This window comes from Heliangelus exortis, chromosome Z (genome assembly GCF_036169615.1).
Source record: "Heliangelus exortis chromosome Z, bHelExo1.hap1, whole genome shotgun sequence".
Taxonomy (NCBI): Eukaryota; Metazoa; Chordata; class Aves; order Apodiformes; family Trochilidae; genus Heliangelus; species Heliangelus exortis.
In genome coordinates, this window is record NC_092454.1 from 11,875,002 (window position 1) to 11,891,736 (window position 16,735).

General features: G+C 44.6%; 1 protein-coding gene across 4 annotated transcripts in view; it reads right to left on the reverse strand.

The window, feature by feature from the left end:
- The window catches only part of NPR3 (natriuretic peptide receptor 3), a 105,179-nt gene extending 89,139 nt beyond the window's left edge, over positions 1–16,040 (reverse strand). For all 4 annotated transcript variants that reach the window (XR_011723148.1, XR_011723147.1, XM_071729879.1 and 1 more), the window contains exons 1-3: positions 15,128–16,040; positions 10,390–10,512; positions 5,781–5,947 (exon numbers count right to left, since the gene is read on the reverse strand). Coding sequence is in view for 2 of the 4 variants with exons in the window: in XM_071729879.1 (XP_071585980.1) it covers positions 5,781–5,947; positions 10,390–10,512; positions 15,128–15,836 (999 nt within the window). In the remaining 2 variants the exon portion in view is untranslated. The remainder of the gene's footprint in view (positions 1–5,780; positions 5,948–10,389; positions 10,513–15,127) is intronic.
- Positions 16,041–16,735: the final 695 nt, after the last annotated feature.

Genomic DNA, 16,735 nt, shown 5'->3' on the forward strand with positions numbered 1-16,735 from the left:
ACTTGTTACCTCACTGTCATGAAACTGGACCTTGCCCTGCTGTCATACAGGATCACTTTCATCATATAAATAGCTCAAATGAGTAGGAAAGCTGCCCTGAACCACCTTACTGCAGTACCTGTCCCTGTGGAGGCAACACCTCTTCTGCCCTGGAGCTCTCAAACAAGGAATACGGATTTCCAGCCTTTAAGAACTGTCCTTCATTTACACCCCTAAGGAAAACAAAACATTATCTTCTTTTCCACAACCCCTGCCACCCTCCTGATCACTTTGGCTCAGACAGATTCCAAACGCTGAACTCCTAATCCAGTTTATGCTGCTGCAGCTCAAGGCTACAAGCACAGTGGTACTCTCTGAAACACGGAGGTTGGAGAATGCCATCAGCCATCTAGCAAGCACATCACTCCCACCAGAAAACAGCTTCCAGGTGGCTGCAATAGCATCCTGACATGAGATGGGCTCACCCAAACCTTCTCCTTCATTTGAGCCTTGTTGAGCTGAGGGTTTGTTCCTGTAAAAAAGGAAAGTTTCAACTGAGTGTTATTTTCATAAGCTACCTGTAGCTCACAGGAAAAGGTATTAGCTGCTAGCTAGCAAAGGCCTTTTATTTTGTGTCACTTTCTGCAAAATGAGACCGACATCCTTCACTCAAACAGAACCAAGTGTGAGGACCATTTAATACCAGATTCAAAAATCCTAATATTTCATAAAAGCAAGACCTCAATGGGACAAGTTAGCTTTTGGACCATTAGCAATGCAAATGGCATGAGAGATATTAAAAATAAAAACAGGTAATGAACTTTTCTAGAAGACATATTTTTCACACTGTATTAGTGGAAAGTAAGGTGTATGTCTAGCAAGTACTTCAAAGGCAGAGTGCCTTGCCCATAAGTGTCTGAGCATCTGTTTAGTAAAGTGGAATGTGAATATCTGTGAAACCCAAGTGAAAACATGGGGCTATGGAAAATATACAACATATATGTGAAGATCAACTCTGAAATTTCACATTCCCATAGAGTTCAGATGTTATTATTTTCAGGTATATTTACAATTTTATTATATCTCTATGGTTTAAAACAGCTTCAAAAATTGTCTGGAAATACTAAACAGAAATCCCTGGAAAGTGAGAAAAAGAATTTCTTTCTTTTACTGTCCTCTATGACATCTATTGATGGTAAATAACACAGTATCATGCTGTAGTTTTGCCTAAGACCCCGATGTGGATGACGATGGTCTTTCATATTGCTGAGAAAGCATTAACTTCAACAACAACAAAAAAAGAAGTGCCTGCTGCATTCACCAAATTTAGCTGCCCACGTTTCAACACTGCACTTACAGAAATTATAGAAACTCTCATTAATTCCAAAGGGTGAAAGGCTGGTCAAGAAAATCTTAAGTATGTTTTACTAATAGAATTCATCTTGTTAATGAGCTGGCATGTGAATCCATTTTTTCCGGCTGCTGAAAGCAGCTTGCGGTTTGTTTTTATTCTTCCAAATACAATTAGCAAAGCACTCCAGAAGCTGAATAGACCTATTCATTAGAACAAATTATCCCCTGGCAGGGTTTTGTTGGTTTTGTTTTTAAAAAAAAAAAATAATCTCCCCTAAACCCTCTCCTGTTCTGGTGCAGTCAGAGGAGACACAAAAGCCTGCCCTGTCATTAATCCTGCCTGCCTGTGCCTGAAAAAAGACAAGTGGGACTTACACTGCTGAAACTGTTACATTTTCAGCGTCTCAGTGACACAACTGAATCACTCCGTTCTCCCAACCCTTATCTTAGCTGGTGTACAATCCTAATTAAAAGGCTGACGTAAAGAATACACATGGGGAAGAGTCTGGCACAGATGTTATGGATGAGATGATAAAGTTTATGAGCACGGCTACCTCCCACGTAGCTTTTGTAGTTAACTGTTGGAGCTCAAACAGTTGCTCTTATGTGGACCATTTCTCATTTCAGGGGGATGAAAATGTTAAATAAAAGACTTGTCCTTTCTACTAGGTAGGAGCATCTCACTAATCTAATTAATCTATGTAATTCATTCTTTCACTGAGATAACTTTACAGGCAACTTGGGCTCAAGTTCCCTTCTCCTGCAGCTCATTTTCTGTGTGAAAAGGGCTGTGGACAGGATAAAACCCACACATTCATCTCATGAACAATGCTGTCATGTAGTTAACACAGCAGAAATATTTGTTTAATTAGTTACATTTTCAGCTTTTAAATTAAAAGAAAAGATAAGCCATGGGTGCTCAGAAGAGCAAATATCCCAGCCTGTAAAATCATCCCAGCTCAGAATACTGAGTTTGACATAAAAAAAAAAAAACAACCAACATTTATTGAATACTAGGTTTGAGTCAGGAACAGAAGGTGCATTAAGAGCTCCCAAACTGCAGACTACCACCAATTCATTAATTGTTCAGCATTATTTAATAAAAATGGCTTATGCATATACCTTAACCTTAATGCTATGTATTCATAAACCTTTTTTTAACTACAGTATCTGTTGGCAGATAATAACAGTTATTCAGAGACAGTTTCAAATTCTTTCTTATAGTAAGCGCACACAATTCCCCTTGCTGTCTGCCTCAGCTGGGTTGCAGGTCTGCAAGCAGAACTTGTCCTGTATTTTGCAATTAAACTGAGGAAGAGACCGGGACACATTGCTGTTAATGTCTTGGTAATTCATCACATGAGAGAAGTGAGAAAACTACTATAATCTGTGGAACAGATCCCACTGTCCTTATACGTGACCTCAAATTTTAATTTGAATTCCTCAGACTGGAAAAATTGTTCTTTTTTCTGCTGTTTTATGAAAGAAGGCATCTCCAGGTGGGCAAGAAATAAAACGGCCAGGCTTTCTACAGAATCACAGGATGTTTCTTGAAAAAAATAATTACATCAGCAAATGCTCAATTCAGACTTGGGGCCCTGTTTTCCTGTGACACTGGTAAAATCCACACAAGAGAAGAAACACTGATTGCTTCTGAGTTCATCTTCTTGGGACACAGCTAGAGAAGTCTATAAGCATTATGAAAGCACTTAACATGGACTGTGCCACTGTCTTTGCCCAGAGTTTTTGTTTTCAGGAACAGAATTTAGCAAAGAAAAATCCATCTCTCTTGCTTCCCACCCACTAAGCTGAAGGGCATCCCCTCCCAGGCTTTTCCCTTGGAGGACATAGCCTTGCTTAGCATGCACACAAGTGAAAATTGCCACCTTCTTCCCATGCTGCCAAATGAAAAACTATTAGTAAGGTGCCCACTACCCACATATATTTCAGAGAGGAAGGAACTGGCTGTCAGTTTGGCTTCTAATTTTCTTCCATTATTTTTTAAAATGGACATTTTTCTTAAGCCTGAAGGCTGCCCTGAAATGTTTCTCCTCTAAACATGGCAGCAGGATCATCCCTTAAGGCAAAATGAAGCATCTTCCCTGCTATCCAAAGTGGGGAAATGTAGAACTCATCATAAATTATGAAAAGAGAACCAGATAGTTAAAATTCACATATTGTTAATGAGTAACACAGCTACTGTTTTTTTTTTTACTCTGCTGAACCCAGGGCCACCCCTCTCGAAGTATTATTTTCCCACTGGGTATTGGAGGCTGTGAGAAAGTAGGTAACTGAGACCCTGCTGAGATCTATGTAAGTTAAGCATCCCTGTAATACCAGCACATTCTGCATTTGAAAACAAACCTCCTTCCCCCATAGCCATGACCTGTAGCTCCTCCACAGGGAACATCAGATCCCTACAGCCCTGACAAGAAGAGATTGGGAAGGGTGCAGAAAGCCAGGTGGGAAAGCAAGAGCAGGGAAAGGACCATCAGGGGCCTCATGCCACTGCCTGGCCTCAGCAAAGGCTGACAGGTTTGGGTGAGGGACTGTTTGGAGCAAGATGAAAAGCTCTGGATCCCAGGAAGAAAGGGGATATAGGGAGAGGCAGCCCTCAGAGCCAGGCAGAAGTTGAAGGACAAAGATGTAGGGAGCCAGGCACCTTCATACCCACCCAGTTACTGCCAGGACCACTGCCAGCATGGAGGGTTGATTGCATGAAGTGAGGAAAGAGGACCCAGCAAACACATTAGCCTGAAAAATCACCCCTGGATTGGCACGGGGGAATTGGCTCTCTCAGGAATACACTTCTGCTTGACCCTAAAAGATGCTTCCATCCAGCACCTACCAGTGCTGAACTTGCCCAGGGTTTGCAATGTGTCCTCATCCTGTAGAACAGTAAACCACCCCCTTCCCTGCCTTCAAACCATAAAGGACAGCACCTTGAGCTCTCAGCAGCTTAACACTTTTCTCATCTGGGGAAATGACACACTGCCCATGCTAGAAAAGCCACAGAACTGTGGATGACTGCATCTCTAATATTCAAAATCACATTTCTCACCAACCATAACCAAGAGCACCTAGTAGATTTTCAAGATGGCTAAGTAACACCTGAAAAAGGGCACACAGAGGAAAAAGGGAGAACAGCAAAAAATTCTGTCCCATGCCTTCTTTAAAACTCATTTCACAGGTTCTTCAGAGAGCAGCTCTTTGAACTTGGCAGTTGGCGTTTCTCCACGAACCCAAAGTAAAGAATGACAACAATACATTATTTCTGCCTGCCTAGACTTTCAAAGTTTCACAGGAAAAAGCTTAAGCCACTGATGTAATTCAAACTTAACATTTTAAGTAAACTTTAAAATAAAATATATTTATGTTCTAAGCAGCACAGGTTTCCTGAGGTGTTCTCAAGTCAGATGAGGCTCTGCAGGAAATGTCATTGATCAACACAGCACTAGAAGTTCAAAAGCTTGTACTTCAAACTAAGGATGATGCTTCCACATCTGAGGGACACAATGACTGATACCAAGAGATACCTAAGTGGGAGCTGGTGAATGAGGGGTTTAGATTGCTTTGCAGAGTTTCAGGCATAAATTCCTAGTCTCATTTCTCACAGCTAAAGACTGACCAAACTCCCTTCAAGCTTTTTTCATTTTTTTTTAAGCCCATCTGGAAAGTTTACTCCCCATCATGGGGAAGGCTGGCTGTCTGGGAAGTACTTGTATCAGCATGCAGAAATCCCTGTAGGTATGTGCTACACATTCCTGCTTTCAAAGAGGACTTTTCTGGGCAAATGCTTAATGAACTAGCTTAGCAGTAGCTCAAAAGCAATTTTCAGAAGCATCTTCCTCCCACATTTGGGGATATTAAGAAATCTCCATCTCTGGAGGACAGTGGCATTTCTCTATACTTAAAACAACTTGCAAAGGCCACACTGATATTTTTGACAGTTTAAAATAAACCACAGCAACAACCTAAATATGCTTAGTTGTGAAGTAAAACCACTTTTCTCATTCATATGAGGAAAAGCTTAATCAGCTGCAATACAGCCTGTAAACTTTCCAAGATCTGATTCTACCAACAAAAAAAAGTACTGTGAGAAAAAAAAAAAAGAATATAGTTCTATGCCCAGTGGGAGAGGGAGAGAAACTTGGCAATTTGCCTTCCTTCAGAACAAGAGGATAAGGAAAGGACAACTGGTCTCTGATGGTGGTGCACAGACTCAGTGCGCCTAGACCAAGTGTACTCTTGCTCTTTGCGTTACCCACCAAAAAAAAAAAAAAAAAGAAAAAGAAAAAGAAAAGAAAAGATATCATATAGGCAACAGTAGGATTTTACAACTAACCCCAAGTAATTCTGTCCTGACAAGGCCTACCTACAACTTTTGCTTTAATTAGGAGCATGTTTTCAAAGATGCTAAGACCTGAGACCTGCCATTGAGTACTTACGTAGTCATCCTCATGCAGACCTTGCTTCTGAATAGAACTTTTCACCTCCAGGGAAAACTTCTCAAACTCAGGCTTCACGGTCCTCAGCAGAGTGATGGTTTGCAGGTATGAGTATGCCTTCTTAGCTTCAAGGTCATGTTTGTCACCTCTTCTCCAAGAGCCATTTCCTAAGGGGAAAAAAAGCATATTTCCAACTCCATATTAGGTAACATTACAGGATTGCCTTCCTTTTCCACCCAGAAGTCCCCTCTCTTGCACATTGGGGAGATGACAAGGCAGAACTGAACCTGCTCCAAGAGTTGCAGAAACTGGGCAGGGAGGAACAGCTGGTAGGAAGTGAATGTGCAAGCAGAAGGACAACCTTACCCCCATGCTGTGCTCGCTTATTTTTAAAGGGTGGGATGAAGCCTAAGCATGAAGACATCTCAGAGCTAAAAATATGTGCCAGATCTTGAACGTAGAGATATTTTTGTTAGAACAAGTGAGGGAAGATTCAACCACAAAGTTTTTGTTACAAGCAACACTCTTGGACAGTCAGAAAGGCACCAGTAAAGTCAATAGTATAATCATGATCCTAAGCGGGAGGCAGATGGTACAGCTACTTCTCCCACAGCTCTTCCACTCCAGTTAAGGAGAAACTCATGCATGCAGTGGATGCCAGACCAGCCCTGCTCTTAGCAAAGAAACACTTAGAAATAGAATGGGATACTGCACATATGCTGTATTTACATGTTTTCTGTCACAGCAGGGGAAGAATTTAACTCAGACCACGAGTAAAGTCATCTGATTTTTTTAAAAGCAGCATATCTTACTGGTTGTTTATTAGCAGAGGAGTTCTTCTGCCTAACAGAGCCTGACCTAAGACCAGGTCCTAAGACCCTGATTCAGACCTTCACAAGATCAGTTCAAAGGTCCACATTGCCCTAGGCCAGGTTTTGTGCTATTCTCCATAAATGATAAATATAAGAGGTCTAAAGGGAACAGTGGTAGCCTTGAAACGCTTACAAATAATTAAACGCCAGACAGTAATTTTATTTTTCAACAAACAGCAGCAAACCCCATCATGGCTAAATAAGTGGGGATGAAGATTAACAGTAAGTTTGCAAGGGTAGCCAGAGAAACCAGGTTGGACCACCTCATTACCCCCAAAGCAGGTGACTACAGAGCCTGCATTTTGTTTTCCCAGTACCCTGGCACTGCTGATGGGACTATTTTTGCTTCTGTTTTTGTTTTTGGTTTTTTTTTGACAACACATGTAACTGGAAAATGGCTCTGGTTCCTCAGTGAGCAGAGGGAAAGGAGCAAAGGACCTGCACTATTCTGTAAGACAAGTCTTAGACAATTCTTTCCTCCTGCTGCTTTTGGTTCCAGGGCAGGTTCTGTCACTCCCTTCACAGGGTGGGAGGCACAGATCACCTCAGTCCTTTTACCTCTCTTTTCCACCCCAGCAAAACATTATTTACTACAGCTTAGCAGCAGTCATGACTATAATTTTTATAAATACCAAGAACCTTGTTAATTCTCTCAGGAAGAAGTTCTAGATACATCTGCTTTTGTTCAGGGATTTCTCTCCCAGTACAAAGTTTAACTGGTAAAAATTACTGACGTCAGTAATTAATCAGAACTGATGAAAACTCTGGAGAGCAGCTAAAACCCACAGTCTGGCTTTGCCCTCAGACATAGCCCTATTCCCTTCACTGCCTGTTCCCCATTCTTGTTACTTCTTTCCAACAAGAAAGATACACACAGCTGGCAATTGCAAGGTAGCACATCTTGCTAGCTTCCCCAGCCCTTAAAGCTGAGAAGCCTCTGCCCCAGCAGAGTACCTGCATTTCTGAGGTGTAATATTCAAGAAGCATGGAGAGCTTTGCTACAGCTTTGTATTTACAAATGGAGATGGCTAAGAAGAGTGAAATTGTAGACAAAAATATGGTAGTGCTGGTAGAATGTGAGTACGTTTCTGTCTTGGATACTATAAATATTTATTTTTAAAAAATCCTGTCATAAACTTGCATAATAGTGTAGCTATAATAATTTACATACTTAAATTCCTTCATGGATTATTTATGTACTTTTGTACTTTATGTACTTATGTGCAATTACTGCAGCCTTGGCACTGAATACGTCTGCTCTTCTGAAAAATTAAAAATATTCAGGGCAGAGGGCAACAACAAACTGCAACATGGTCATCTGAACTCAAAGGCAAAGTGCCAGTTTGTCAATCACACCGACTCCTGGATTTTGTACCTTTTATAAGGCACAGAATCTGGCATCTCCAGCCACATGGAACAAGGAATTTTGGGGGAATTTCTCCACATTTCTCTATTATGCTTTCCACACGTGATGACCATCTGCACAAATGTAAACTTCTGATGTGGAGTCATTTCACTCCTCACGGGTAGCATATCCACAAAAAACCAGCAAAATTGGTTTTAAAGAATTTTTACTTAGAAATGTCAGGAAGTGCCACAATCTAACATTTTAACCACATCAGAAGGCAGACAGTTTTCATTAATCCCTTGGAAAGGCGAAAAGAAGGCTGGACTACCTACAATGCAAAGGAGGATTCTGCTGAGACTCCCACACGACCACACAGGTATGACCCCCATCACTGTGCTCCATGGAGGTCCCACACCAGCATGGCACAGCACTGCCCTGTACACAGCTGAACAAAGTGCTGTCCACTGGGGACACCCACTCCACTCCACAGCTGCTGTGATGCTGGGGCCCTCCAGGGCAGGGTGCTGAGCCTGGAGAGTCCAACAGTGCCTCCTGCAACTGCCCCTACAGCCTAACAAATAGCATCCTGGAAAGCAAAACCATTACAGAACACAGCAGCCCACCCCCTGCAGCTGCTGTTTCTACATGAGCATCCCCTGCTCAAGGAGAACTTCGGGTATCATCTGCCCCAGCCAGCTTCAGTGCTTCCCAGAAGTCATTCCAGCCAAGGCAAGGAACCACCCATTGGAGGGGATGACTCATGAGCCACTGTGGTATCTAAGGATGACGGGAATCCCTGTCCAGGGATGCCTACTTCTCTACAGTGAATCACTTTTGATGCATTTCTGCTCTGTGAGATGAAATGCAACAGCAGTGCAGTGGTAGCAAGACACTGCTGGTAGCCAGAGGGGTTATCTGATCAGCAGCTGCTAATCAAGTCAAGCCTATACGGCTCCCAGGGTCTACAGAAGAGCCAAAATTTCAGGATTCTGTGACTGCTGATACAGGTGCCCTGGTTCTGATTAAGGCTGCAATGCCAAATGATTCTGCTTATGCCACAAGGGATGAAGTCATTCCAAATTCAACACTCAGCAAAAAGAAAACCTTGATTTGAACCATTGGCTTTGATCTTGTTCTGCAACTTTATCTTTTTTAGTTATTTGAGCGATCTCTTTATCACCTGGCAGAACTTGCCACTTGTTTAGTTAAGCTCCAAGGCATACACAGAGGTACCTATATCTCCAAATTTAAACAGCTACATTCGCTCATTATAGAGCTTTTCAAAAAACACAACTGTTTATTGTAAAAATGATCTTGGCAAATGGATAACCAAAAGTTTATGCAAAAGAATTTAGCTTAAATTAACTGATTTAATAAACAAAACATCCTCCATGTGACTTTAATTATTCCCGTTTGTCAGCCTTTTTAGGCTTGGAAAAAAAACAAAACAAAAACAAAAAACAAGTTCTCGTTCTTTCTCAACACCGATTTGGTTTTCAATTTGAAATTAATTCATTACTATATTGGATTAGTTAAATGCAGCCTGCAAAAGAGGCTGCTCTGTTCAAAAGCCATGTTGCCACGTCAACAAAACCTAGTTCCCAGGTAAAAACTGGTCCCAAGTGCATTGCTCCACTATTAATTTGAATTTAACTGAGACAGCACTAGCAGCTGAAAGCAGGTTTTCACCCTGCTGTGCACTGCCATAATAATAAATGTAACTGAACACTGGCATATTTCAAAAAGAAAATACATTTAATTTACATTTTAAAGTTAGGCTTTAATTTGACAAGTCTGATCTTTTTTACTTAAGATAAAATGAGCCACTTTTATCCACTCTGATCTAGTACATTTGGAGTGTCTATGTTGATCCAATGCTTTCACTTCAACACAACTCTACTGAGTATTTTTGCAGCTGGAGGTTGTGATCAAAAGCTGAAACAAATCAGCTGTGTGAATTCCCCACCACAGAGATGACTTCTGGAGACCCAGGCCCTGCAGCTGCCACAACTCAGCTCTAGAAGTATTCCTGCCCAGAGATTTGCCCGTCTCAAGGCTGGGGATGGTGCAAGCAACCCCAAGCTGAGCACACACACCTAGCTGAGATAACCAATGTCTGTGTCTATTGCTCCCCATACAAATAACTACATGAAGTAACGCCTACAGAGTATTTGGCACCTCGTGATCCATTCAGTGGCAACTAAAGCCACAAGGTTGATTTTATCTCCTGCAATACTACCACAGCCCAAGTGGAAGGTAACTGCAACTGGGGGGAGAGATACTGGTGTATTTTGGGACTTGCTGTGGTGTATTTTGATGCTAACAAATCTAAAAATACTAACTGGCATGCAGAAGAATTTGCAACATACTTGGGCAAGAAAAATATTACCATATGATGAGCTGTTGAAGAGTTCAATATTGAAGAAAGCATAGTCCCCATTGGTCATTCCTTGCCGATGAGCAGCCAACATAATACTCCTGATTGTGTCACCGCTGGCACACATGATTACAACTGGTGGAAGAAAATGGAAAAACACAGATAAGAAGCAGTTTAAGAACTTCAGGGAACAGCCTGTTAAGCATGAACACTGCCAAAGACAGTGACCCCAGCTGTCCTCCCCATGTCGCAACAAAGATGACAACGCAGATGGCAAACAAAGCTGATTTCCCAAACAGCTGAGAGACGGCAGGTACCAAACACACAGGAGCTTCCTAGTCCCTTGTCTTTTCTGGAAAGAATTAGACAGAGTCAGGTGTGTGATATAAGTTTTTTTACCCCTGCAATATGTGATAAGGTCAGCTTCAAACTTCTTCAGCTGCATATTATTTGTAGAGCCAGTTGCAAGCACAAGCCTTTGCTGTAACATCTAATGAAGAATTAAGGTGATGCAATGACATTACAGTGGCATTTTAATTTCAATTCCATTGAAGAGTTTGGTGTAGATACATCTCACATACACCTCAGTCACCTAAAATTAAGGTATCTGGTCTGGAATTTGTTGTTTCTCTACAGTTAGGGGGAAGCAGCATCTCTGCAGCTGATTCACACCTTCCCAAGATGCCTCCCTAGGGGTAGAAGTACAAACCTCTCCAGGATGTGACTGTCCCTCCAGCAACTAACTATATAACAAGCCTTGGAAATGACCTTTGATGGGATGCTTAATATTCAGAAACGGGCAATGCAAGTTCCATTTTCTGAGTGCAAAGAATAAAGGGGGTTACATGAGTAGAAGTCACAGAGCTTCATGCATCACAGACCTAGAGCTAAGCAGTGGCTCTGCTGCTACAACAGGATCCACAATACCACAGGTATGGTTCGTGTGGACGCTATGATCCAGACTGTGACAAGTCTGAATCAAGAGGTCTCTTCCCCAGTCTTTGGGCAGGGGGGAATGACTCTCCTTGTTACCCCTTCCCACTGCAAAGGGAAAATAGGTAAGGTCTTCAGCAATGAGGAGGCACCTCCCACACTGCATACCTTACACTGTAAACTTTTATATAGGATCACAAGACTATGGGTATGAAGCTACTGACATCAGAGGGAGCAGCAGAGTATAGTACCAGCGTGTGTTTCAGGAATATGTCCTACAGCAAAGTCATAAGAGATCCTGTTGGGAACAATGATTTGAAACCAACTGCACACACATTTCCAAGAACACCGTCACGCATGGTAGGGCTCAAAAGCTACAATAATGTAGGCAAGTATTTTCACCCCAACAATAAAACTGAATCAAAACCACATTCAGTTTTTCTGGGTAGAAGTGTTTGCTATTATAAGAAATGGAAAGGCCAAACAGGCCAAATCTTTTCGCATACAATGAATTGCCTCCCATTGTTTTACTGGTTGGCTGCCATCACAGGCATAAAGCTCCAGATGCGCTGCTGGGGTGAGTCACGTTCAGTACATCCCCACGCTTCAGGAAAGTTATACTGTGCTCAGCTCTGTCCTACTGATTATAGCAGAGTAATATAATAATTTCCAGAGCAACAGAGCAAGACATATTTCATGACCATTGTGAAGTATATTAGCATGAAGGAAAGGAAGAAGAAAAAAGATTTTCTTACAATAAAATTTGGATCAAATCTTTTCCAGATGCACATCAGGAACAAATTTGTCTTACTGTTCCTAGTTTCAGTAGAGGTGAGAGATTTCTTTTTGAAATGTTTCCTTGCTGCCCCCTCAATTCTCCCTTGACTTAGCCTTTATAATTCATATCTATCATAAAATCATGATCTGTAGATGGAATTGAAGAGATTCCCACAACACCAGTAAAAGACCTTGAGCAAAAGGGAAAGAAAAAAAAAAAAGAGTTGGGGAAAAATTCTACTTTAAAATACATTAAATCATACCTTGTAAGCCTCTAAAAGAATGTAAAGGAAGTAATATTAACTATTTGGATGTCTCTCACAATCTTCCAAAAATGTAAATTATGTGTATTCAATCTGCATCTGTACCTTACCATTGTGTACATACAATGTGTACGTGCAAACACGTAGAAAATGTTCTCCCTCCAGTATAATATACACAGACTGCATTAATTCTAATACTAATATTCTGAATTTATTGACTAGGGTTATTAACTCACCCTGCAAATACTTAAAGAGTTTAAATTCCAGTTAAAGGAGTAAGCACACCCTTTGCTACACGCATCCCTTGGACTATGTGTATCAGCAGAACACATTTAAGCACAGTCCTGGCGCTGTGACCATTACAGTGAACCTGAGCCTACACCATCAGCTGAGCCTATAAAGACGCTTGTACTACTACGGAAATTCATTACAGACAAGTGGTTAACCCTTATCATCATATTTTTCATCATGATTTTGCTGTGGTTCCAGGACATGAGTCTTCTGAAGTAGCTTCCAGGACTGCAGAGGCAGCCACTGGCAAATAACAGTGTTTAGCTGAATGTTCTCCTGCCTCCTGAACCCCCAAGAGTTCAGTGCAAGCCTCCAGCTAGCAGCAACCTGATCCATGGGGCCAGCCTCTGCACCAAGTCCCAAGGTACATCTAATTTCCCAGCTCTGGGAGAGCTGCTTTAAGTATGAATTCTGATTTGCTTGGAAGCCCAGTCCCACTCAGAGCAGCTCATGAATACCACCACCAGCAGCAATCTCTGGACACTGAGAAGTTGGAGGGTCAGAGCACAGGACAGTGGCACACCAGGTGCGACATAACAGCTTTTAAAAACTGGTTAGAAAAGCAAGCAACTAAAAATGTTCCTACAAACTATTTTGCACTGTGACCTGCTGCCCACAAGATCTGTTGCCCTGTGGGAGGGACCTCTTCCCCCAGGAGAAATTAAGACCTCATCTGAAGCACATGCTGCATCCTTCCCATGATGTATAAGTTTTACAATATTCTTACAGCCTGAAAGGTGCCATGAGCAGCAGGACAACTTTTCAAGCCTAGAGTAACATGCCAGGTGAGTCCTGCAGTCAGTCTTAGAAGTCAGAGAGGCACAACTGGAAGCTGGAGGTCTCCCCTTGCTGCCTTTCAAATCAGCAACATAAGCCAGAGGACAAAGGACAGGTGAGACAGAGGGAGGGGACCCCACAGGGCACAAAGAGTGGGAGGGAAGAGAGACAGAGGGATACTATTATTCAGTAATTTGCAAGTTCCAGAATGATGCAAGACCAAAGGTCTCTGCTCAGTGAAGCTTTTCAGCCAAGGCTGAAAGCAAGCCTCTCTTCCCTGATGGTCAGCAAGGTCTGGAGAGCTGCCTTTAGCCATCAGTTACATTCCCACAGCACAGCCACAGCTCCCTTTGGCTGTGAACACTCATCTTTTCCTACTGTAAGCATGCTGCTACGCTCTTACTATCAGCAAATCCAAACATATGCACAAAAGTTAGGCTGGCTAGAAAATAAAAGCAACTTTTCCCACGTAGCAGTTTGCTGTAGCACTGACACATTTCTTTCAGTATACTCCCCCGAACAGCACTTACTAGGGAAGCTCTACTTTAAGCACCTGCTTTGGTGAAGAGAGACTTAAGAGAGCCACGTGCTACTGGACCTCAGTCATCTCACAGACACGCCTGCACCCGTTCAGGATTTCTCAGCAGCGTAAGCCAGCCTGCTCTGTCCACAGCCTTCTGCACTCTAAGACCAGTTGGGGCACTCACACACGGCATGATCTGTACTGCTACAATTTTGATGCTACGCTCTACAATCAGGGATTAAAAACAGTACCAAAGCACTTTGCACACTTCCATCTCTTTGGAAAACAACTGAAGTATTCTCCTTAACTCGAGACTGCATTCCTCTCCCCCCCACCTTTTATTATTTTGCAGTAATTTACTGGGGAAGCCTCTGGCTGCTGAAAGCCTCTAACAGAAAAATGCCTTTTTGATAAGCCTTCATTGTTCTGGGAGCTCACTTTAAAACACATCTAGCTAGAAATCTGCACGTCCCAAAAGCACTTCGAGCATTTTACTGCTACGTGATGTAAAGTCATTCATCCAGCCCAGGGGTGACTTTCCAAGATGTTATACAAGCCATTTATCTCCACTTTGTTTTGCTAACAGTTGGTGGCAATATTACTTCACACATTCACGTGTTTCACATCCACACATCTCCCAAATTGACTGCTCACCCTAAATGCATTTGTTTATAAAGCACTTGATGGGGCTTCAATGGCAGGAGTGGGGAAAAGGACCCCCACAGCAAGACTCAGCAGGGTGAGAAGAAAACATCTTTGCTTAGACTTTGAACTTACAGAGAGTCACTTCAAAAATCTCGGAGAATAAGCAACAGATTTGCTGCTCTGCAACTAAGGACAGTTCTGGGTAACCCAGGCCACCGGCAGAAAGATGATTTCTTACTATGCCACAAAGCCCTCCCAGCGCAGTCCCTGAGGGCAAGCCTCCCCTCCCGCCACAGGAGGTGAAGCTTTAATGAACTTCTGCGGGCATAACTTTGGCTTGGGTCAGGGGATGCCTGGCCCGGGGATGCCAGCACAGCACAGCACTGCAATGAGATTCTCCATGAACTGGGACGTGACGGTGCCTGCCCCTCATGTAGGACCTTTCCTCCCCGGTGTTCCCACTGCCCCAACACCCTGTCCCCTCACCCCAGCAGCTACCGAACACCATTGAGGAGCCGAGCGGCACCCTGCCACCACTCACCCCTTTCGCCGGTCTGGAGGGTGCGGACGATGTCGTCGAGGTCGAGGTGTCGGCTGCTCTCGTCGAAGCTGTGCACGGCCATGTGGAAGGCCTCCTCCTGGAAGACCACATGGACGCCTTCCATGGCGAAGTAGCAGCTGCGCTCGGGGTTGCTGTCGCTGTAGAGCAGCGTGGCCCGGTTCCACTGGTGGTGGCGGAAGAGGGCCAGCAGCATCTCGCCCATCTTGGCGTAAGCGGGGGCGACGCGGGTGAGATGCGAGTACTCGCCGCCTTTGGCGCCGAAGCCGGCGGCCAGAGCCCCGGCCGACAGCATGGGCACGTTCCAGTGGGCCGCTAGCCGCGCTACCGGCGCCGCCGCGTACTCGCAGACGGGCCCCAGCAGCAGGTCGGGGCGGCGGCCGTGCAGGGCCACCATGTCCACCAGGCTGAAGAGCGCGCGGTTGCCGCACGCCGAGTCCTCGTAGGTGAGCTGGAAGGCGTAGCCGGGCGGCAAGCCCCCGCCGCCGCTCTCCCGCAGGCTCCGCACCGCGTACTCGATGGCCGGTCGCACCCGCCCCAGCGAGAAGAGGTAGGCGTCGTCCTGCGGCAGCAGCACCAGCACCCGGATCAGCTTCTCTTCCTCCGCAACCTCCGCGCCCGCGGAGCCGCCGCCCAGCGCTGCCCGTGCCGCCAGCACGCAGCACAGGCTGCCCAGCAGCCAGGGCGGCATCGCGCCCGCCCGCCCGGCCCCCCCACGAGACGCCCGAGCTCAGGCAAACTTTTCGGTACCCCTATCCCCGCCCCGCCTCGAAATTGTTCAGTCGTGCTTTTATTTCTCAGGTGTTGGGCGAATTCACAACCTGCCCCAGCCTGCAGGTTACGGACGGAGCATCCCAGTTCTGCTTGTCTTATTCTCTTATAGATAAGATTATTATTACTAAATTCTTTTGCCTCTCCCCCCGCCCGCCCCCCCGCTGGATCCCCCGGCGGGGCTACCGGGCTGCACCCTCCCCGCTTAAGTAGGGCGGGAGCGGCAGAGGCTTCTCCGCACGCCCGGGCGGTGCGGCCGGGTTTGTGCGCAGGGAGGAGTCGGCCCGGGCGCTCCCTCCACCCGCCCCGCCCGCCCTCTCCGGCCGCCCCCCCCCTCCTGCACACCTCTTGTGCCGGCCTGGAGACCGCAGGCCGGGGCTACTGTGCTAATTGCATATGTGACACTTAAATGTGTGCCTATTCAGTGTCTTTCTGCTCGCCTGGTGCCAAGCGAATCGCAGGGATCCCCTTGCACTTTATAATTTTTTTCTTCTTCTATTTTTTTTTTTTTTTTTTTTTTTCTGTTGCTTCAGTCCGGCTAAGATGCCTTTTTACTTCATAAAGGAAGCATTTGTGCCCCCCACCCTGCCGAGGGGTTTGGGTAAGGTATCAGCAGTATCAACACTGCTGGGGATGCAGGCAGCACTCCGATGGGCACTGTGACAGGTTACAAGCAAGGAAGCCTGGCTCCCATCAGAACGGCATAAACAAGCTGGGAAGCCAGCTCTAGATCCCTGACTCCTGCCTGTATCTCTCTGGGGTCTTCCTGAGACCCCCATGCCAAGAAAGCCCAGATGGAGTTTTCTGTCACTTACTATA